Raw genomic sequence first — 25,156 nt, forward strand, 5'->3', positions numbered from 1 at the left:
TATCAATAATCTATGGATACTTCACCTGAAGTCGCCGCCCAAGCTGTTGCACTTATTCAGGCCGGACACAGCCAAAGAAACGTGAGTGCTCAACTTAATTTAAGTCGATCTGCGGTCCGAAATGTTTATCGGAGGTACCTAGAGACTGGCGGCTTTGTTCGTCGCCAAGGAAGGCCACGATCTCGGGTCACAACTAAAAGGCATGATCGATTCATCGTGACGACCAGCTTGAGAAATCGTCACCTTACCTCCATTGAGATACAAAACCAACTTCGCGACTTCCACGGAGTATCTGTGAGCGCTCGAACTGTTCGGAGAAGGTTAAAAGAAAGCGATATGGTACAACACAAGCCACGAAAAATACAACAGCGCCCTTGTGAACGTGTCTTAAAGTGAACTTAGTGTAAAAATGGTTGCACGAAACTTATTTTGAGAATCAAAATTGTCACGTTATCGTTTAATTCGAAGGTTGAGTCTTGAGTATCGAATTTTATCGAATACGCAAACGATTCGAAGACGAAAGTTGTTCATGCTAGAGGTACAGAAGTGTATTATCCCGTTTTTGCAGGAACTGTTTTTTCCGGGATTCCATTTATACGTGTTTTGATACTAACATCTAACACGGTCACAACAACAGTGTCCCACTGCAAACGAGATGTTCGTGTGATCGTGTGATTGAACTATTTATAAGAAATATGTACCTATTATTTAGTTGTTTTCTTAAATAAATGAAAAAAAAAAAATATTTTTTTCACCACCAGTTTATGGATTAAAACAAAGTGAACTTTTGGTTGTACAGATTTATTGTAAGCACTAATATAATGTATCAGATATAATTTAAAATATAATTGTATGTTGTAACTACTTATTGGGACATACATGTTGTGTCATTTAAATTTTGTACTTAGTCATTGTAAATTTAAAAATTCGCACGTCCAAATCTCGCTGTGTGTTAGTGGGTTACGGCCTAATCTTAGAATGTATCCAGTTCATATACGAATGGACTTTAGTATATATCGCGGGTGCGTTCACCGTGCCACACTTCTCCTCGCCGTAGCTGGTGATGCCGAGGACTTCAAAGACGACGTCCTCCCTTTCGTACATGAGCGGCCCGCCGGAATCGCCGTTGCAAGAGTCCTTGTTCGCCTCGCCGCCGGCGCATATCTGAGTTGTCCACAACTCTCTTACAGTTCGGCGACATGTCTGCAAATAACATTACAAACTTCAGTTGGTATTTCATCTCTTATTAGCACTAAACGAGGTTAATCTAATCCCACCTCCCACACCAAACAGTGAAGCTAATGAAACCCAAACAGTGAAGGTTTTGTTCCCCAGCCTGTTTTGTGCCCTGCGAGCCCAAACAACTGCACACAGGAAGATTTAATGAATGCTACTGACAACGTCACTCTTGTAGCGGAGTTTTGGGCTGACACTGTGTATGTTTGTTGTCAACACGACAACAAGAAGAAGTTAAGGTTAAGTAATAGCTAGCGACAGACTGACTTTATATTATTCTTAAAGATACATACATCTCGGACATTGACCACGCTATTTATATGAGCTCTTTCCCCACCAACCTAATGTATCTAAGTTGATACAACATGGCAGCCTTATGATTTTGACGTCCATTGGTATTATTAGAGAATATTCTTCACTCGTATGAGCACTGAATTCAAGTGTAAGTACCTATTAACATTACTTCTGGGCTTCTGGGTTTACCGGAGAAGAGTAATTTAATCATCCCTTCTGCGAACCTTTGCTTTAAAACAGCAAATGTATCATCATCACCAGTTCACCAGCCATCCACTGGGATTGAGAACCTTACTTCCCCATTGGTTTTAGTTACGTGCAGTGTAAGTGATGTGCTCCGACCATTTAATTGCAACTTCAAGTTGTCAATTTGTAAAGGTTTATAAAAAACTACTGCTCACAGTTGATTTAATAAGTGAAAATAATTAGCTGTTTCTATGTCACTACTGCCGCGTGCCACCATTCCTATACTCATCTATCAGAACCCAACCCGTTTGGCCAGCGTGGGGAATGTAGGCCAAATCCTCCATTTGCCTCTGTTCAATTAAAGGGTCGTGCTCCTGCAGTGGAGACTAAAAGACCTGATGATGATGGTGATGAATGAACTCACAAGTGCATCGACGAACGGCAGCCGAACGTGGAGCTTGACATTAGAAGAGTGATGGTGATTCGGATCGACGTCTCCCCACCCAGCGACCACTAGTTGGAACTTTTCTGGAGGGTTTCTAGTCAAATCAGAAACGTTGCTCGGAAGACATATCGGTTTGATGATATCTGCAAACATCAAGTCAATCGATTAATTCTATGGGAGGATCAAAGTCCTTATAATCGTATTTGCCGTGCCCGCGACTTGTACGCGTGAAAAGTCGTCGTTTGAATATTTTTTTACAACATTTTTCATGCTCTACTCCCATTGGTCGTAGCGTGCGTGATGGTATTATGTGCCGTTTTCTATAAATGGACCAACAAAAAATATTTATTCAAATAGAACCAGCAGTTACCTAACCAAACAAACACTTCAGCTTTATAATATTGGTAATTATAGTAAAGAAGTAAGTAATAAGCTATTTATTATTATTACTTCTTAAACTAGACATTATCCTAAAGCCTGTCAATACAACATAGAATATTACTGAGGCTTATAAAATTTATCATATTGTCTCGACTGTATTATTTCTTGATATTGGTTGCATGCATTGACTCCAACTGACAAAAGTAGTATAATTTTTTTAGGGTTCCGTAGCCAAATGGCAAAAAACGGAACCCTTATAGATTCGTCATGTCTGTCTGTCCGTCTGTCCGTCCGTATGTCACAGCCATTTTTTTCCGAAACTATAAAAGCTATACTGTTGAAACTTTGTAGGTAGATGTATTCTGTGAACCGCATTAAGATTTTGATGCAAAAATAAAAAATAATATTAAATATTGGGGGCTCCCCATACTTAGAACTGAAACTCAAAAAAAATTTTTTCATCCAACACATACGTGTGGGGTATCTATGGATAGGTCTTCAAAAATGGTATCGAAGTTTCTAAAATATTTTTTTCTTAACCGAATAGTTTGCGTGACAGACGCTTCCGAAGTGGAAAAAAGTTGCCCCCCCCCCCCCCTCCAACTTCTAAAATAAGAAAATTAAAAATTAAAAAAAAAAACAGATGTAGTAGGTACGCACGCACGCACGCACGCACGCACGCACGCACGCACGCACGCACGCACGCACGCACGCACGCACGCACGCACGCACGCACGCACACACACACACACACACACACACGCACTTGGCCGGTTTTTAACCGACTTCAAAAGAAGGAAGTTCTCAATTCGGTTGTTTTTTTTTTTTTTTTTTTCAATGTATGGACACCGATTACGCCGAGATTTCTGAGCCGATTTACGTGATTCTTGTTTTCATCGATGCGGTGTCACGTTTAAATTAATTATTAGAATTAATAAAACGAGCAAAATAAGTTTACAAAATTTATTAAGTATATAAATCTAAGTTCGCTAATATTTGATTTTAAGGTACAGGTGGGTAGGTTGTAAAAAGATCGGTTCCACGTAACACTTGTGCCAGACTCCCCTGTGCGGCCTCCTGCGGTCCTCGTGGGACGCCGTGATGTCCACTTCTCTGTCCCCTCCGGAACGGTCCACAACTTAGATTAATAAAACCTAGATGGATAGTCTTCATACAAACGCTTCGTCAAGAGTGAGGCAAAAATCTTATGTCATTAGTGTCAATTTTGTTGGGGAGTGTAGACAGTGAAGGCGATTTTCCCGAAAGTAGGGAAATTTTTAATACGTTTTTAATTATTTTATAATTAACAAAAACAAAACGCATCATGTACTTACTTATTTATTGAATTCAAAGTACCTACCTAATTACAATAAGATAAATCGACTTAAAAGTCTCAATTTCATAAAAAAGGAAGTGTATTTGTACGGCGAACAATTGGGAAATAAATTTTCTTGTTACTGGTATCATTCCCGTATTTAATTTTTGAAAGCCAAATTCAAGCAAAATACGCGTCGAATCGTAGTACTTACTTATGAAATATAACACTGGTCACTTTTTTTCGTTTTTCTGATGTATTTAGACACCCTTTCACAGCACAAACCGTCATAATTAATTAAAAGTCGTCGGACGTGTTTACCAATTTTTCACTTTGACAGTTCAAGTGACGTTTACGGGTAAGCCATTCAGGCTTACTAAAATCTGCCTCACTTTTCGTGCACTGACTATCTATCTAGGTTTTATTAATCTAAGGTCCACAATAAGTCTTAGCTCAAACTGAGCCCGGCCGTAATTCCCAGTTACGGGATGAAATGTAGGCTAGACACTTAAGTTTGATCAACTGTGAGGTTTTATTAAAGTTTTATTAAACTCGCACTATGAAAAACGCCAACGAGATCGATTATTAAGACGCGCGCCGCATCAAGCGGTACGCGGGTGCTCAAGTTCAAGTTTCAAGCGAGGCTGGCGAGTGTGGCAGTCTGTCTCTGGCCGAGACGCTGCGCCTGCGGCGCGCACTCCCCGCGCCCTTCGCCCCGAGCGTATTTACGTTCAAAAACTTATGATCCATTGAATCGTAAAATAAAAAAATATAACATTTTCAAATGTTACAGCGGAATAGTTGCCATTTGGTTCCATATGCAATTTAATTTAGTTTAATTTAGTCGTTTTCATTTTATGAACACTAGTTCAGCAGTTTTGGAGATATATAAATGAAACATATCTCAAACTGTACGATATAAAATTACGCATCTGTGTAATTCATTAAACCATTGTAAAACTAATTGGCACATGGAAAAAATTAGTAAAAACCGCGATTTGCCTAAAGAAAGAGATGGCTAATGATGAATAGGAAACGAGTCAGTTTAGTTCAGATTACAAACACTAAAAAGTAAAAAATAAAATAAACTGCGTTTAAAAAAAAGAGTTAAAAAGAAAATTAACTGACTCCAAAAAAAGTACACTAAAAAGTAGAAAAATAATTATTTAACGTTATTATTTATTTAATTAGGACAATTATTATGACCATGACTGATATTCTCGGAGTCGGTGCCGGTAAATTTAGTACTTGGCATTTCGCAGACTGGCACCGACTCCGAGGATTTCAGTCATGGTCATAATAATTGTCCTAATTAAATAAATAATTCGTTCGTTTCAGCCAAATGACGTCCATTGCTGGACAAAGGCCTCCTCCAAGGTTTTCCATAACGAACGGTCCTGCGCTGCCCGCATCCAGGCTCTTCCCGCGACCTTTACCAGATCGTCGGTCCACCTAGTAGGAGGCCTGCCCACGCTACGTCTTCCACTCGAGAACTTTCCTGCCCCAACGGCCATCGTCTCTACGAGCTATGTGCCCCGCCCACTGCCACTTGATTTTAGCAATTCTGTGAGCTATGTTGGTTACTTTGGTTTGGTTTGGTGGCACAATGCTCGATGGCCTCAGTAGAGCCTCTCAACAAGTGGGCCTCAGAATGAATTCAAATTCAAATTTCAAATTCAAATTCACAATACGTTTATTGTGAACCACAGGTACCTACATAGGTTGTCAAATTATAAATGGATATAGATCGGCTGCGTTCCGCCTTGAAGGCATACAATAGTTAGTGCTTAATTCTAGGGTAAAAGTTTATGCTGAAGGTTAGGTGCAAACATTTAAGTAATTACCCAGAATTTTTCAAATAATCGATCAATAAACAATTTGGTCTGTCAAAAAGTCACTAGTCTTATAATAACATTTTTCTGTCAAAAAATCACTAAGATTTCGTTTAAAAGATATCAGATCTTCAGAGTTCCGAATGGACCCCGAGTCCATTTATTAAAGATACGCGGTGCGTTGCAGAAGACACTTCCTTGAAGCAAAGCTGTCTTGCTGGCCACTGTACATAACTTGTGCTTATGACGCTCTCTAGTTTTAAAAGAATATAAATCTAAATTAGTTTTAACAAACATTGCACACTCAAAAATATACAAGCATGGTACGGTCAAAATTTTAAGTTTTACAAAAAATGGTTTACATGAATCAGTCTGTTTCAGGTTGCATTGCTCGTATGCATCGTTTCTGAGCTCTAAACGCAAGATCTTTGTCTGTTGAATTTCCCCAAAATATTACACCATATCGCAATGTTGACGCTACATAGCCATGATAGGTAGTCAATAAAGTGGATTCATTGGCATTTTTTCTCAAATTATAAATGCATAAGAAAACTGACTTAACTTTTTACACACATCATGTTCAATATGATTTTTCCATTTTAATGTATTATCAATATAAAGTCCTAGAATTTTTGTTGTTTCTGTTTCATTGATTATTTTATTAGAATATTTAATATTAATGTTAACTTCTTTATTTTTTGTTCGCTGTCTAAAATTCACTAGTAAAGTTTTGTCCAAATTTATTTTAAGATTATTATTATCAAACCAATTTATAACTGTTGTCAAGGAATTGTTAATGTCAGTTTCCAATTCTTTAAAATTGTCATTAGTAAAAAGAAGAGTACTGTCGTCCGCAAATAATGTTATATTGGTTAATTTTGTTGCTGATGGCAAGTCATTAATATATATTAAAAATAACAATGGTCCCAGTAGGTACGCTTCCTTGTGGGACTCCATATTTTACTTCCCTAAACTCTGATTGATATATAGTTTCAGTTTTTGTTGCATAATTAATTTTATCAATTTGTGTTGCTTGTTCCCTACCTGTCAAATAAGATTTTATCAAATCATGTGCATTTCCTCTAACACCATACTTATATAATTTATTCAACAAAATTCTGTGATCCACATAATCAAATGCTTTCGATAAATCCATGTACACCGCAACGGTAGGTATCCGTTGATCCATATTATTTTGTGGTCACTTCTTGAAGAAATTTGTAAATTGCCATATTAATTGATTTGTTCTTCCTAAAACCATATTGTTGGGCCGTAAAAATAGAATTAATTTCTAGAAATGAAATACAGTTGCTTATAAATTAATTTCTCAAATATTTTTGAAAATATTGGGATCATTGCTACCGGTCTGTAGAAACTCATATTCGTCCTATCTTCTTTTTTAAAGAGGGGTTTGACAATAGATTTTTTTAGCATTTCTGGAAAAATACCCTGTTCAATACATAGGTTGAATATGAAATTAAGCACTGGCGAAATGATAAGACATGAATCTTTCATTATCATTGTCACTAATTCATCATAACCGGCGCTATTTGTATTTTTCAAAGAAAGTATTACCGCCTGGATATCATCAGGAGTAGTAGGTGCCATAAAAATTGTTTTCAGATTAGATCCTGTAGATTTATCATTTAACTTTAGATTATTTTCTGATTTAACTTCGTTAACGTAATAGTTATTAAAAGCATTAGCAATGTCTTTGGGGTTAGTGATCACTCTGTCTGTTATTTTTATTTTATCTATGCTTTCTTTGGGATATCTTGATTTGGTTCTATTTATAATTTGCCAAGTACTTTTACATTTATTTAGAGAATTAATTATAAAAAAGTTATTTTGGGCTTTTTGGGTCAATTTTATCACAGATTTATAACGTCTAGCATACGATTTAAGTAGGTTTTTATTTTTGTTGTTAGGATTAGATCTATATTTCCATAATAATTCTCTTTTCCGTTTACTACAAAGTCTAATTCCTTTACTTAACCATTTTGGTCTAACATGTGAACGCATTTTGATTTTAATTTTAGGAAAACACAGATAATATATTAATTTAAAGTCTTCATAGAAGTTGTCAAATGCTCTATTTGCTTCATAAGCGTTATAAACTTCAAGGAAAGTAAGTTGGTTTAAGTATTTAATAAACAATTTTCTATTTTCTAACGAGTAATCTCGTTTCTCTATATACCAATATTGCAATAAGCAGCCTTTTTTTACGGGAATTTTAAGTAATTGTGCTGTGTGGTCGGAAATAGCTAGTTCAACCACCTCTCCTGTACATCCCCTTATGTAATGTGCTATTTATTATCAATACATGTTTTACTTGCTATGCGTGTAGGTTGATTAAACTGAGTTTTAAGATTGTGGCAAAGAAGAAGTTCCAAAAATTCTTTAGTCTTTCTTGTATTTTTATAAATATTCAAAATGTCAATATTAAAATCCCCGCATAGTATGTATAACTTTTTTTCTTTTTAGAATAAATTTCGTAAGCATTTTGTCAAGTTGGTTAAGAAAATTGTTTACGGTTGATATAAATATTTTGATGGGATGGTCGGTAAATACAGACAACACAAATTTTATGTTCTAAACTTTCGATTGCTGAGCATTCAATTACGTTAGCAATTGATAACCTATTTATTTCTTCTAGTGCAATGTACTTATGACCATTTCTTATTAATATGCAAGAACCGCCATGTCTGTTCTTTCTACAAAATGATGCAGCAAGTTTGTAATTGGTTTGGTTTAAGTTGGGAATGTCATTATTAGTCATAATATAGTCTGTTATACACAAGATATCTACAGATTTACCCTTACTAGACAGTAATAATGAACATGGACAAGACAAAAATCATGTCTAATGTCCGTGTTACACCCACTCCTCTGATGGTTGGAGACTCTACACTCGAAGTGGTTGACAATTATGTATACCTGGGACAAAAAGTCCAGTTCGGTAGGTCCAACTTCGAGAAGGAGGTCAATCGTCGAATCCAGCTCGGATGGGCAGCGTTCGGGAAGCTTCGCCATATACTCACGTCCGAAATACCGCAGTGTCTCAAGTCAAAATAAATAATTACGTAAACTAATTATTTCTCTACGTTTTTTCAACAATAAATCAACATTGTATTCAGACCCTACTGCAGTATTAGGTATTATGTTAGTTGGTTACTTTACATTTTTTATGTTTTACCTGTAAATGGCACCGCTTTCTCAAGTCTAATGAGAGCGATGTCGTGATTCTTGTGAATTTGGTCGAACTCAGGGTGTATTATGATTTGCAGAATCTTGGCGGTGACAGTGGCATTTTCGATGCAGAGCTCATCGTCACAGTCATAGTTAGTACTCTTGTTGTATTCCCCAAGTACAACGTCAGTTCTGGAATGACACACGCGACTTTAAACACTATCTGGGACTGTTGTGCCTACTTATCTTGAGTATCACTAATTTCGCGTTTATCTGGCAACACAGAAACTAACTGAGAATGTTATGGGAACTCTAAAACTACAATAAAATAAGTAGGTACATTAGCAGACTCCAAAGTGCACTTAAAAGAAAAAAGTAATGGCTTTATTTATTTATATACCTACCATGAAGACTAAGTTACGTATCTATTGCCGGTTTATAGTCCATAATGTAGCAAGCTGATGTGGCAGCGGGTCATCTATTGTCGGGTGATAGCTGGAGGAAGTAGGACCTGTCCGGCAATGACCGCAAATGAATTATGAAAAATAGGGCAACAAGACTCACAGGCACTTTACGGAGTGCTTCTCCGTCGGTGCTAGGGCTTAGCAACTTCAAGGGACTCGCTGAAAATCAGTGTCCAGGCATGCTGCAGCTGGGCACATGTTTTTTTTTATTTTCATTTGTAATTGTCTTGTCGTTCCTCTGTCAAATAAAGCGTTTATTATTATTATTACTCACGCTTGGTCCTTGTCAGCATTGTCTACGCAGTGGGCAGCTGTCAACACGTATTTGCTGCTTATAAGTGCACCACTGCAGGACATGGAGGGCTTTGGATATTTGAGCAACGCCAGCCACGGGAACTGATCGATCTTGGTCGCTGTCCCTCCTACAATTAATTTGTGTCATTAGGTTTAAAGTTTTTAAATCCACTTCTATAGGCTAGTGGTGAGACCAGACAGAGACCAGGTCACCTGTTCGAACGAACAAGTTTGGGGTCGATTCCAAGCAACATTTTTTGCTCGGTTCAGTTGGTGGTAGGACTTGTTCCAAGTCCGCTTGGGTACAAGTAGTCTGTCTCTATAACAACAATGTAAGGTAACAGCATTGTTATGTTTTGGCAGTTTGTAGTAACATTAAAAAATCTTTAAGTTAATCTTTTTGCGAACTCGCCCATAATAATCCTGTCTCCTGCACTTTTCTCGATTCCACAGCATCCGGAGTCTAGGCTAACCGGAAAGGCGCTCTCGCAATTAGCGTTTTGCCGCTCAGGCTCGTTACTGTAGCAGATATCCTTGGGCCTTTTGTTTGTGCATCTGAAATTAATAATAATTATTTGAAAACGTCAGCAGCATCAGAAAAAGTATGTACTGTCTGAATAGCAAGCCTCCCTAACCCTGACCAACGTGAAGATGTCACGCTCCTGCAGTCGAGACTAAACGATCTGATACCTTAACAGCTACCTTCAGCTTAAAGTGCATCTGAAGCACGGGATCATTTTCCTTTACGTACATTCAGGATTGTGTGTAATGATCCGATAGATCAGGGAATAATTAAAAACAATTATTTCTCTTTGTCCCTCATAGGAATCGAATCCAGAACCACCTAGCTCGAGAGATTCCATACAATGTCGCCCGGGCGCAAGTGACCGCCCGAAATATTTTGAATATACATGAAAAATTATCGAGAAAAAACCTTAAAAGGGGGGGTCTATCTTTATTACTTTTTAAGTTATTGATTTTTTAAATTTTTGAGTGGAGTCTGTGACCTTGTTTTACATTTTGTACAATTTCTCCGATGATATTAGCTCGATATCAGATTTCTTTGATGTTTCTTAAAGCTTAAGAGTTACTTTATCACGCTACTTAGCATAAAAAATCCAAAACTGCTAACTTTAATTTAAAAAATGGAATTTGGACAGAAAATCGGAGAAAAAATTGAGCTTTTTTTTAAAAACTGACGTCTAAGTCGTAAACTGTCCGCTTAAGAGATCTTTTTTATTCATAATTACTAATCTGTAACTTATGACCAATAAAATCAGGTAACCTTGTAAGTATTATCTCTTTAAAATTTCAAACTACAACTGGTCGAAAAGGGGTCTCTCAGGTAAAAAACGGTAAAAAAAATTCGGGTAACAATAGGGCGTACACCACGTGCAAACCCTTATCAGTTAGCCCTGAACTGAATGAAGCACCGGTACTTTATTTAGTTGTTCGGTTTATGGACTTCTTAACAAATACGTTGCCCTTGCTTTTGGGTGACGTTCCATTAGCGACGAGAAGGCGAATGGTGTTGCAGTTAGATGAAGCTCCAGCACATTTTGCACGTACAGTTCGTGATTATTTAAATGAAAGGTGGGTCCAGTGGATCGGTAGAGGACCTATTGCCTGGCCGCCAAGATCTCCGGATCTTACACCATTAGATTTTTATTTTTGGGGGTACATGAAACAGAAAGTGTACGCTGTGCCCATAGCCCAATTGACGGCTAGAATTTTCACAGCTGCAGCAGAAATAAAAGAAAATCCTTCAGAATTGCGTCGAACAACACAAAGTGTTGCCATGAGGGCCATTGTGTGTTTACAGGAAAGTGGGGGCCATTTAAAAAATTTAATTAATTATTTTTTTGATTTTATGATGATTTTGATGATTTGTCACGGCTTTTTGAAATTAAAATCAACGAATTTTGTTTTCTAATTAAAGGCCATTTTTCCCTCACCAATTTGTTTTTTATTTCAAAAATTCCTCTTCAATTATTTACTTGTTTGACACTTGTGAGTCCGGTTTTAATTATTTGTTGAATTTACTTTCCTTAATTAATTGTAGTTTGCCTCTTATTTTGCTGAAGTAAGGTATCAACAATTATTGTTATTTTGTAGTTTTTATGACCTAGATTAATAATAATAAATAAAAAAGCTCTCTTAAGCTGACAGTTTACGACTTACACGTCAGTTAAAAAAAAAACTCCATTTTTTTTCCCATTTTTTGGTCTAAATTCTATTTTTTAAATTAAAGTTTGCAGTTCTGGGTTATGTATGCTAAGAAGAGTGATAAAGTAACTCTTAAGCTTTAAGAAACATCAAAGAAATCTGAAATCGAGCTAATATCATCGGAGAAATTGTACAAAATGTTAAACAAGGTCAGAGACTCCACTCAAAAATTAAAAAAATCAATAACTTAAAAAGTAATAAAGATAGACCCCCCCTTTTAAGGTTTTTTCTCGATAATTTTTCATGTATATTCAAAATATTTCGGGCGGTCACTTGCGCCCGGGCGACATTGTATAACTAACAGCTACACCACGTAGCCTGTTTAAGAAATGACTCGAGTTTTCTGATAAGAACGGAATTGATCAAGTTAAGGCCAGTTTTGTGATCCGTAGTTAAATTAACCAATTGTCTTTTATGACGTGGTAAATATCAGAAAAATCATTTTTGAAATAGCTAGCTTGACTTTTAGTATACAGTGTGAGTCACGTTAAAGTGTACATATGAAAATAGATGAAACTAGACCTATTTTTATCGACAAAAAAGAGGTCAAAAATTCTTTGAGATTTTTTTTTATTTTTTTATAGAATTTTTTTTCTTCCAGTTACTTATTGTAAAGAAAACGTAATAACTTTTAAACTAAGCGGTATATCCTGATAAAATAAAAACAGTAATAATGTTAAATAACAGGCGATACTAAAAAAATACATAAAATACACAAAAAATGCCAACAAATAATAAAAAAATATACTTTTTGAAAAAAATCTGCTTAAAAATTCGTGTTTTTTTTGGTTATTTGATAAATTTCTCCAAAAAATGCCCCTATAACCGGTGGCTTTTATTACTTTGTATTATTCTCTATCGTATTATCTTTGTAAAACCAAAAATCGCATGTCTCTATCCCTATCACAACATTTGCTATGATCGTTTGAACAAAGGCCTGCCACAACATTATTCTCCGCTACAGGTAGAGACAATTTTAATTTTAACTAAAATGCTTATTTTACTTCGAAATCTTTTGTTTTTATTTGAAATCTAACTTGTCTTTATCAAAATTACAAATCTAGAGCCATTTTCAGTTTTGTTGTTAACGAAGCGTTGAATGGCGCGCCCGGAGAGGCTTAGTTCAAACGATCATTGCAAACGTTGTGATAGGGATAGAGATATGCGATTTTTGGTTTTACGAAGGTAATACGATAGAGAATGATACAAAGTAATAAAAATTACCAGTTATAGGGGCATTTTTTGGAGAAATTTATCAAATAACCAAAAAAACACGAATTTTTAAGCGGATTTTATTCAAAAAGTATCATTTTTTTATTATTTGTTGGCCTTTTTTGTCTATTTTATGTATTTTTTTAGTATTGCCTGTTATTTAGCATTATTACTGTTTTTATTTTATCAAGATATACCGCTTACTTTAAAAGTTATTACGTTTTCTTTACAATAAGTAATTGGAAGAAAAAAAATTCTATAAAAAATTTAAAAAAAAACTCAAAAACTTTTTGACCTCTTTTTTGTCGATAAAAATAGGTCTAGTTTCATCTATTTTCATATGTACACTTTAACGTGACTCACACTGTATTAATTGGGCTTAAAGGACTTACTTTGACATTTTAATTTTCCAAGGTGTCATATTTAATTTTTTAGTTCGTTCTTTGTCATATAATTCACACACCCCCGGTCGTCCGTCCCATGTGTAACACTCTGGCGGCGTTTTACAACAAAGTTTTTTGTCAGCCTGCAATGATTTAACAGAATAAATAAAAAGCAACGACCACAAATACCTTTGGTTTAGACATAAACTTAATAAATTAAAAATGTGGTAATGTGAATGTGCTGAAACTAACTAATGTGATTTGCGCACTAGAAGTTCCCAATCTGTAAGTTAAGGAAGGTAAGCGGCCTGCATCCAGCGCCTTCCTGAAGTCTTTATAAGGTCATCTGTCCACCTTCAAGGTCGACGTTCCAAGTTGCGCTTGCCGGTGCGTGGCCTCCATTCCAGAACCTTGCCGGTGCAACCCCATTGGCCGAAAGTTCGTCGCTTAGCCCATTGCCACTTATGCTTGCTAGTCTGTCGGGCTATGTCAGACTTTAGTTCGTTCACGGATCTCCTCATTTCTGCTTGGATCTCGTACATTAAGATACAATATTAGGAAGTGGTAGATCAGCCCGACGTGTCACGCACAATCAGATACTCGTATTGGATCAGATGTCTGCGAAATCATGCGATTTCTTAAAACTAAATGATGGATGTTGATGTGAAATATTTGTATAACATTGATATGACGAAGTTAGATAAAATAAGCGCTGGCTTAAAAAAAATAAGGCTCAGTTGCACCATCTAAGGCTGAGTTGCACCATCTTACTTTAACTTTGACAAACGTAAAAAAAACGTGTACAAAAACATGTAAAAGTGCTTTTTAAGGCCTATTTGCTAAAACAAATGTGTTTTATGAGAGTCAAAGATCTGTCACACTCCATACGAAGCACCGGCTATCGTTATAGTTACGGTCAAAGTTAGGTGGTGCAACTCAGCCTAACTGATGCCACTATCACTGTCAGCTGTGCTGTGTCCATGTGTGTATGATTATGTGTGTGTAATAATGCAGATAATATCATTTTAATTAACATTACCGGTTTACCGCATCGAGCTTTCTTTAGTCTTTCTAATATGTCTATCGGCTTCGGTCTCATTCTAGCCAAGTCCGTAATATCTTGCGGACATTCCTTTATAGACATGCATGTCTCGCCAGCAGGGCATTCCTCGTCTGCGAAAAAATACGAATGTCACTTTTTAGGGTTCCGTAGCCAAATGGTAAAAAAAAGGGAACCCTTAGGCCTCAGCCTCGAACTTAGCGGGCAGCGGGGCGGGAGCGGCGGCGGCGCTGGAGCGGGGCGGGCAACGCAGACCCGTTCTCGAAACAAGCGGGCAGCTCGCGCGGCGCTTTAGCGGCGAAGTGTTGTGTTCATGGTTGTGTTGTCGATGTAGTGTTTGTATCTACGTACTAGATAGATACAATACGCTGTCTCACGTACACAAGTGATAGGCAGTCACGTGACGTCGTTACGAGTGGGACGAGTCAGTCGTACGGCAGACGCCGGCGAGTACGGACGTGCCGCAGTGAGACGCTTGGTGTGACGGTGAGCCAGTGTGCACATTTACAAGTGGCGACGAGGATAAATACACATTTTTTGAAAAATAAGGAAAATAAAAGGTCAGTAAAATACATATTTTTTGAAATAATAATTAATTTGTAATAAACCTGCCATAATAATTAAAGTTCAGTAATGTGTCTGATTTCATCGAGTTATGGATAAAATAACGATTATTCTGCTTTGGAAAGGGCATAATTATTTTTTTTGTATGAGAATAGTCAAGTTAGCAGGCGAAAACATTTTGGTTTTTATCATTATAAAATCAGATTTTATTAGAAATACTTATTATCAGCTTGAAAATAGCAATAAAGTGATTGGTGATAATAAGTAGCGATATTAGAAATAAATAAGTATTCAGCAGAAATCGGCCAAAACAAAATAAAATAAAAATAAATAAAAAGAAAAGTAATCAGACCTATGGTAAAGCGTATCTACGAATTTTAATGTTGTTTATAACATAAACTACTTCCACCCACTCAGTTTGTCTAGATTTTTAACGTATAACTTAGTACTTTATGTATGAGAATAGACATCATACCTACTCACATGAAGTTAAACGCTGTTAATGTCGACGGCGTCCCAGCATTCGGTATTTATAAAAAGAAAGAATCGAATAACGTTCTGTGGCGGTATATTTGTGGTATTATATTGCACAATTAAAAATGGATCCAGCAATTGGTCAACGGGGTCCGGTACAGGTGGAAGAATTGGTGAGTCCTTTTATAGTTCTAAAGTAGTAATTTAAACAATGATGGTGGAGTCTGGCTCGCCAGTCTTGTTTTCACATAAATCTAGTCTAAGCCGCATGACTGATCTGGTTACCTCAGAAATGTTATCGTCATTTGGACACAGAAATAAGTGTTGTTGTCACTGGCTCTCACCGTGACTTCACGGGTGGAGTGCATGAAGCGCTTCTTTGAAGGCCTACTAGTGGATTGTCACCATTTCACATAGCATTCATTGCTCTTATTGTGCTGCAAATAAAACAATGAAAATCGATCGGATGGAACAGATGGTAATTTGTAATCGTTTTGAATATTCAAGCAATCGAATCTAAGATCTTTCTACAAGAGCGCGGTCCCAGCAGGGTAGAACTTGCGTTTTAGCCAGAGGACGTTGTCTGCTAGATGGATGCTTCCCCTGAGGATATCTATAGTGTCAGATTCTGAGTTTGGGCCGGGCTTGTTGGTGGCGTTTCCGCCAGGGTTCCTTTGATGTTTATTTACCAATATTATTCGTTTTTTTTTGGGCATTTAATAGAAAACGATTTGTTTTTGGAGGCATTTTACGATAGCGGCAGTATATTTAACTACTCAAAACATAGTTTACAAAAGACATCTGGTGCCATAGGGCAATACAAACATAGGGCAATTTTAATCTGACAAAAATCATACTTAACACATTTTTAGCAATGAAATGTGCGTATATTGACCACCTTTATCGTTGTTTAATTAATTCATTGAATTAATGACCGTGTAATTTAGTATGGGGTCACCGGCATTGTGTTAAGAATATTTGATGGAACAACGCTAGCCGTAGAACACTTATAAGGACGAGTTGCCCGATGTCTAAGTGGCTCGTAGTTGGATTAGTCACCCGACAGGCTGGTGTGTATGACATGTACCACCTTAGGCAATTTGAGCAAGTCGTAAAATTGTATGTGTGAAAAAAAAAGTGTTTTCATTAAATTGGATAAAGCGGTATAATGTTTACTGTAAATGTTAAATGTAAATTAAATTAGTTCAATTAACTATTCAATGTTCTTTAAATGTAATTCAATGGGAATACTATGAATAAAAAAAAAAAAATAAAAAAAAAAAAAAAGGAAAAGTATTAGTGGAGTGAAAATAAATGCAATAGTTTTAGTTGTCAGCGCTCTAAAATCTGATGAGTACCTAAAGAATAAAATGTTTACTTATCTTGCATATAATTTGTTTAATGTTGAATTGGGAATAAAAAGTGAAAATGAAAAATGAAATGTTTTATTTCATAAATGAAAATGATTTACAACATATTTAATTTTATTTATTAAACAATGCTTCAACAGCACTTAATTGTATATAGGCAGGAAGATACTACTTGATATTTTGGTACTTGTACATTCCTTTTAAGTTTGAAATATTTAAGAAAAGATAATGTTTTACACACAATAATATTTTCTTAAATAAGCTTGAATTGAATCCCGAAATCAGGCATAATTTTGAGATTCATTGATAAAGTTTCAAATACCCTTGAATAAATAAAATAAAAGTTATTGATTTCAAGCATGTGCCATAGAAGTATTAGTAACAAAGTTCTTAGAATCTACGTTAGTAAATTACAATACAACTACAAGATTACACACAAGTAAAATATGATAGTTTTAAATCTTTGAAGTCCCTCACGGTTTCTGGTTTAAGAAGAACGTTATTTTCGTTAAGAATTACAATTCATTTACTGATAAATATGCTAATTATCAATTAAATGATTTATACTAGAAATAAACTGATAAAACATTAGCTATAAACATTGCTTAAGCGCTAGAATAATGAGCGTAAAGAGCACCTGCGGATTTACATTAAACGATTCAATAATTTATATCCTCTTATCATCATCATCAACAGACCTTTGAGGTCCGCTGCTGGTATAGACCAGCAGCCTCTTCCACTTTGGTGCAAGGTTTTGTCATAAGTCTTCACGCTTGGCAGGCGATTTGGAGAACGTAGTTTGTGTTTGGGATTCCTAATAACAAGCGCGTATTGAGTATGCAACATGACCGTTATAGGAAGATGCCTGAGGGCCCAGTACCTTTGAAATAAAATTGTAAGTGAAGAATAGTTAGATTGGATGTTCTCAATTCGTTGGGTTGGAGACTGTACCAGGATGCCGTAGCGTAGCTCGGTGGAAATAAGTGTTTGCCTGTGGTATCTGCGGATAGTGTGGTGCAATAGTACCTACGGTACTCCTGTGTGGTTTAGTCGGATCTTGCTGAGTAGTAAGGTCTTAAGAAGAGAGACTGTACTAGAATATTGTGGCTGTATTCTGGTAGAGGGTGGTGTTTGCCCCGAGTAGCCAGTTGGAATTCGGTAGTGCGATATTTATTTATTTATTTAAACTTCAGCACACAAACTAACAATGCACTGTGGCGGACTTAATGCCGGATGGCATTCTCTGCCAGTCAACCACGGGTCATGTAGAAAGAGTAAGGCGGTGCAAAAAATTTACATTTTTGATAATAAACCTAACTACTTACATAAGATTACATTAAAATAAATAACATAATACAAATAAATATAATAGACATACACATAAATACATAAACATAATAATATTATAAATGTACACATCACTCATGTCTGAGATAGCAAGAAAATGGAGAAAAAAGGTCATTCCTTGAAATGTTTACGCAGAGCCCTTTTGAAAGTAAATTTGGAAGAAGGTTTGCGTAATTTGGCCGGAAGGCCGTTCCAGAGCCGTACAGCGGAGACTAAGAAAGAGTTGGACATGAAGCCGGTACTATGATGAGGGGTGGCAAGCTGAAGAGTCCGACTAAAGCGAAGATTTCTATTGTGAGTGGAGTGGAGGTACTGAAATTTATCTTTTAAATAAGATGGAGAGTCAGGATTGAAGAGAATCGAATGAAGCATACAAAGTGAACGAAGATATCTACGCTGTCTGATGGGAAGCCAACCAAGCTGCGAGCGAAAAGGGGAGATGTTCTGAGGTGAGATACTTCTGGGTGGTGCAGTCGGATCTTGCTGTGTTTAGCAAAGATCATAAAGCCATTGACTGTTTGACTGGTTGACTTAGGTTCCCGAGCCTGTAGCCGTATTCACGTAACAAAACTTCAACGGCATGCAAGCGATTTGATCGCTGATGCCACTTTTCGTATTCACGTGTTAATCGCCCGATTTGTTTTGATTTCATTTTTATTCGTATTCAATCATAGCCTCTGCAGTATTCACCTATTACCTATTTTGAAATTTGTTTCAAGTGATTAAACGTCAAATGACAAACCGCTGAGTTGGGATCCTATCGATTTAGAACTGTTTTCATTAGGACGTCGGACGATGTGTCAAAATACGTGAATTAGGCCACTGTTGCTTAATTGATATTTTAGAGAAAATTTTGGTATTTATGCTCAATGATTTGTGGATCTCAGTGATCTTCAATGTTACAATAATTGGAATTGTTATTAGTAGTTGATTGGAATCGTAAAAGCTAAGTAGCTTAAAATAGGCTATGGTTACAAGTTAGTAACATTAGATATTTAGTTAGATGGTTTTTATTTGAAAGAGTAACTAGTAGTAGGTACTAAAAGTTTAGTTTTCTTGTTCTGAAAGCATATATTATATTTTATATTTCATGAAGAAAGATTGGCCGAGCGGATACTGGCTGTTATTCTTAGTTTTTCAAAGGAACATACGAGGACGCATGTCGCGCAGGATGGCCGTGTTGCAGACAGTCGTGAGCGCGTGCACTAAACTGGAATACGGGCGCGGCACCTGGAGGCGAATCGGCACATCACCGTTGGACGCGTTTCCGCAGAGCCATAATGATCATAGCAGGATGGATCGAACTGACTTTCACTCCTGACGCCGACAAGAGAAGAGATCATCGCGTGATATCCATTAAATTGGATGTACCCTGATATCCATTCAATTGGATGTACCCGTGATATCCATTAAATTGGATGTACCCTGATATCCATTAAATTGTATGTACCCTGATATCCATTCAATTGGATGTACCCGTGATATCCATTAAATTGGATGTACCCTGATATCCATTAAATTGGATGTACACTGATATCCATTAAATTGGACGTACCCTGATATCCATTAAATTGGATGTACACTGATATCCATTAAATTGGATGTACCCTGATATCCATTCAATTGGATGTACCCGTGATATCCATTAAATTGGATGTACCCGTGATATCCATTAAATTGGATGTACCCTGTTATCCATTCAATTGGATCAAATCTAATCAAATCAAATCAAATTTCTTTATTTGCGTAATTCCAGGTACATAAGTGGTCTTACATAGATTGGGTAGGTTTCACTGATATCCATTAAATTTGATGTACACTGATATCCATTAAATTTAATGTACACCTGATATCAATTAAATTGGACGTACCCCCGATATCCATTCAATTGTATGTACCCTGATATTCATTAAATTTGACGTACTCCTGATATCTATTTAATTAAATGTACTCTGATATTCATTAATTTGGATGTACCCTGATATCCATTAAATTGGACGTACCCTGATATCCATTAAATTGGACGTACCCTGATATCTGATATCCATTAAATTGGATGTACCATGATATCCATTAAATTGGATGTACCCTGATATCCATTCAATTGGATGTACCCTTGATATCCATTCAATTGGACGTACCCTGATATCCATTACATTGGATGTACCCTGATATCCATTAAATTGGATGTACCATGATGTCCATTAAATTGGATGTACCTATGATATCCACTAAATTGGATGTATTTTTTTTTCAGGCAACTGATATCCTTTAAATGGGATGTAACCCGGATCTGTTAGGTAGCCTTGTTGTTTACTAAATTCAAATTAACTTATTTGCATTAATTGAACGTAACTGAAATTGGATGTTTATTAAAGTAATGTATAATAGATATTAAAAAAAAAAGAGAGTGAGACGTATGAGTACAATAATTCAGTCGGTGTTATCGCGGTATAGCGATCTTTTCCATACTTCTATTACAATAATTAACCTTACATTTACTTGACAAAAACTTTCATTAAAATTTATTAACAAGGAAGGGATGTAGTGTTTGTATCTACGTACTAGATAGATACAATACGCTGTCTCACGTACACAAGTGATAGGCAGTCACGTGACGTCGTTACGAGTGGGACGAGTCAGTCGTACGGCAGACGCCGGCGAGTACGGACGTGCCGCAGTGAGACGCTTGGTGTGACGGTGAGCCAGTGTGCACATTTACAGTCGAGATATTTGTTTTTATTCGCAAACGAAATGTCTGAACAACGGCGACAATTTTATTTCGATTCAAATTTATTCCTAACGCTCGATTTATTGTGGGCAAAAAAAGGAGGGCGCTGCCCGCTCGTTGCCCGCTCCCTCGCCGCTGCCCGCTCGTTGCCCGCTCCGGCGCCGCTACCGCGCCTCTGTTTTCGAGAACCGGTCTATTTGATTTTACGCATAAGATCCTGCCGCTCCCGCGCCGCCGCCGCCGCCGCCCCGCTGCCCGCTAAGTTCGAGGCTGAGGCCTTATAGATTCGTCATGTCCGTCCGTCCGTCCGTCCGTCCGTATGTCACAGCCATTTTTTTCCGAAACTATAAGAGCTATACTGTTGAAACTTGGTAAGTAAATGTATTCTGTGAACCGCATTAAGATTTTGATGCAAAAATAAAAAAATAATAATAAATATTGGGGGCTCCCCATACTTAGAACTGAAACTCGAAAAATTTTTTTTCATCAAACACATGCGTGTGGGGTATCTATGAATAGGTCTTCAAAAATGATATCGAGGTTTTTAAAATATATTTGTTCTAAACCGAATAGTTTGCGTGACAGACGCTTCCAAAGTGGAAAAAAGTTGGTCCCCCCCCCTCTAACTTCTAAAATAAGAAAATGAAAAATCTAAAAAAAACATATGATGTACATTACTATAAAAACTACCAACGAAAATTGTTTTGAACGAGATCTAGTAAGTAGTTTTTTTTAATACCTCGTAAATCGTAAACCGCTTATTACCGCCGCGTAATCTTTCATACTAATAACTTAAATAAAAAATAATAATTTTAATTTCATAAATCAATGGTACGGAACCCTCGGTGCGCGAGTCCGACTCGCACTTGGCCGGTTTTAAATTATTTGATTCCCATCGCAGGTTCCCAAACTGCTTATTGTTTCAATTGAACCCCTGAGTAAAGAAAGGATAGTTTTAATATTATATTTTTTTATAATAATAATGTATTTATTTCGTACCTATAATAGTACAAGGGTACATAATACAATGAAAAACGATGACCCCTGCAGAAGTATAAAACCGTTTAGCAAAGGATTTAAAACTTTGCTTCCCTAAAAATATGAAATAGTAGTCCTATAGGGCTAGGCCTAGGATGCGCGCCGCGATAAGCGTTTATCGCGACATTTTACGTGATAACCTCTTACATTTGTCGATAAAATTTTATTAGGGCGCGCATCCTAGCCCGGCTGAAGCTCAATTAGACTGCATAATATTTTTTGGCGGTCAATTAGACTGCTTAATATTATTTGACATCAAGAAATTCCATTTGTGATCTGTCTTCTATGGTTCTGTGGTTTGCAGTTGACAGCTAAATATATTTATTAAAAGTATATTTAAGATGATACAGTATTTACCTTGATGTCCTGTCGTCTGTACAAAGTATTACTTATCACTAGTAAACATTAGCTTTGGACCTGTTCTGTAAGCTTACAAGTGTTTTGTAGTAATAAATAAATAAATTAATTATATTTATACATTTTTTCTCTTTCATAAACTGCTTTGACATTGAAATTGATTGATTGGTTCGATAGATCCTAGCTTCCCAAGATACACTTAACATTCGTGACATTTGAAATTTCGAAATCGCTTCACAAAATAGTTGGAGCGAATCAGATTGAAAACTGTTAGTAGAAATATTGCTTTGTCTATGGGGCGTTGTATGTATTACGCCATACCTAAATAAATTCTTAAATAAGTTTACATTTATGTTTTGTCATGTTATTTATATTTATTTACCTAATGAATGAATGAATGATGAATATTCAAGTTCCTTATGCTTATGTGGTTTTCCTGTAATACCATGGTACACGAGTACCTATGATAATAATTTTCAGAATATTATGTATTTGTGCATTCATATTTATATGCATATTTCTGGCCATAAATTGTGACAACGTTTATAACTCTGATATCTTTCTATAGTTTTTATCATAAAATTATGTTTGTTTTACAATTTTATTGTATTTATCACTTGAATGTGATTAAATGACATTACAGGTCAAGCGAAGTTTCTATTTTATATTTATTCCACTTTGTTCACCTGGGCGAATTGACTCTACTAAAGAGGGCGCCTTATTACTCTACCTCTAGCCTAGATAGAGCTTATAAAAATATGTAAATAGGGAAAATGCATCGATTTTAAAAGTTTACAAATTATTTATAAATAAACACCTTATTTAAATCATGGAATTTTTGAAAAACTAGCAGTGAAATCGTACTGGAAACAAAAAAGTTACAAGTGTTTAAACTTTGCATGGAAATAGCTGAGCGTGGCGTCAAAATGTCTCTCGCCCACAGTAACTTGTATAGGACTCTGCGTGTCGTCCTAACATGACCAATGACGTCATGAGATCTCTAACGTCTATAATTATATTATATTATTATTATATATATAGATAATTAGATAATAATAATTAGACAATATATAGATAACTATAATACTATGTGCGCTGTTCATTCCTTTACAACAAAATAAACAAAATCCTTGATATTTACACTTACCCACGTAACAAATTCAAATTTACCTTGAAAAATTGGTTGCAAGATCTCACATTTCACGAAACTGAGAATCTCATAAAGTCGCCATAATTGATTGCAGTTTAGAGAGAGAATTGAGTGGTTGTCTATCTTTTACAGATAAAACCGATCCCAAGATCTACATCGCAGGGCTCTCTCTCTCTCTCTCTCACACACACTCACTTGTTTTTAATATGCACTGCACACGTACGTACAATTTCAATTACATATTCTACTCTCTCTTGCACACACACGCACACACACACACTCACACACACACACACACACACACACACACACACACACACACACACACGACACTCACACACACACAAGTAGGTACCTATTTACCAAAGCTATAGTACTTAATTAAAATTGTGTTTGGCACTATCAACTAAATTACAACTGTTAAATTAAATTGGTGGAAGAATTAGCGTCTGTCACACAGTTTAAATGTAACTAGTATAGACGTTAATGATCCCTATCTTAATACAGCTCCTATTATTAAATGTAATTTTTTCGTGAAGATACCATGAGCATTGTTAAAGACACAATAAAGTTATTTATTTATTTTATTATTTATTATATCTTTGGTATATTTTGATTTTTTTTTAAGAAAAGCACTGATTGATTCGATAAAATGCTAAGGCTACTGAAATGAGAGAAATACAAAAACCCGGAATATTCCCTATTAGTACTCACTTGCATGCAGGTGGCTAACGAATGCCAAGAGACCAATCAAAAGCGTCCACTTCATGTTCAGTTCACCCGGAGCGCTGCAAGCCCGACTGCTCTGCAGCCCGATAATAACTATATGTCAACATTGTTTACACACACTTGCTTTATACGACGCCTTATCTACGGGAAATTCTGTCTTCCCTATCACTGGCTTGTGAATCGCAAAACGTATTAATAGCGGCCGGCCGCCCGCGACTTCGTACGCTTGGAACCCGTTTTACCCCTATAGCCTATAATGTTATTCTGGGTTAATTCTGGGTTAATATTTAGTTAGTAATAATAAATTACTAATGATGTTGATGGATGGGGTTTCACGGCTTCCCCCACATGAATATTTACGAACGTCAAAAGCAGTAGTTTGTCCAGCGCTGTAGATTTAACCAATGTCGATAGATGGCGCTTTTATGGATATTAAATAAATAAATAAAAATGAAAATGCTTTATTTCCTCACCACAACAATCATTACAATATTTTTAGTACAATTTAGACTTATAGTAGAATTCCATTATTTTGGGAGACTGATGCCTAAACTAAGCTAAAAGAAGCTTGTATTTCAGGTCATCAGGCCCCCTCCCAAAAACCAACTTCCCAAAAAATACATATTATACATATAAATATAGAAAAAAGAAAACAAAGTATAGAGATAGATACAGGTTATTGCAGCAATCAGTTTTACAGTGTCAAAAGCAAAAACAGTTTCACTTAACTCGCTTGTTTAAATACGTCTAAAGTAGTACATTTAAAAGCATTTCGGTTTCATTATAATTGAGAGTATTTAGTCATTTAGAAGTTATCACTTTACATTTCACTTTCGTTAGCGGGTATATTGTAAGGATTTTATTGATTTTATTATAAAG

At 36.2% G+C, this 25,156-nt stretch overlaps 2 protein-coding genes across 2 annotated transcripts in view; one reads left to right on the forward strand and one right to left on the reverse strand.

Moving 5' to 3' along the window:
- Positions 1-25,156, forward strand: part of LOC135083194 (protein MTSS 1-like) — a 249,561-nt gene that overhangs the window by 164,195 nt on the left and 60,210 nt on the right. The gene's annotated exons all lie outside the window — the stretch shown is intronic.
- Positions 786-24,364, reverse strand: LOC135083305 (phenoloxidase-activating enzyme-like). Its single transcript, XM_063978046.1, has 8 exons — positions 24,263-24,364; positions 14,497-14,630; positions 13,467-13,600; positions 10,049-10,191; positions 9,617-9,764; positions 8,886-9,070; positions 2,141-2,304; positions 786-1,203 (listed from the first exon to the last, which is right to left on the reverse strand). The coding sequence occupies exons 1-8, from the start codon at positions 24,315-24,317 to the stop codon at positions 961-963; spliced, it is 1,206 nt and encodes a 401-aa protein (XP_063834116.1). The 5' UTR covers positions 24,318-24,364; the 3' UTR covers positions 786-960.

The sequence above is a fragment of the Ostrinia nubilalis genome, chromosome 23 (assembly GCF_963855985.1).
Source record: "Ostrinia nubilalis chromosome 23, ilOstNubi1.1, whole genome shotgun sequence".
Taxonomy (NCBI): domain Eukaryota; kingdom Metazoa; phylum Arthropoda; class Insecta; order Lepidoptera; family Crambidae; genus Ostrinia; species Ostrinia nubilalis.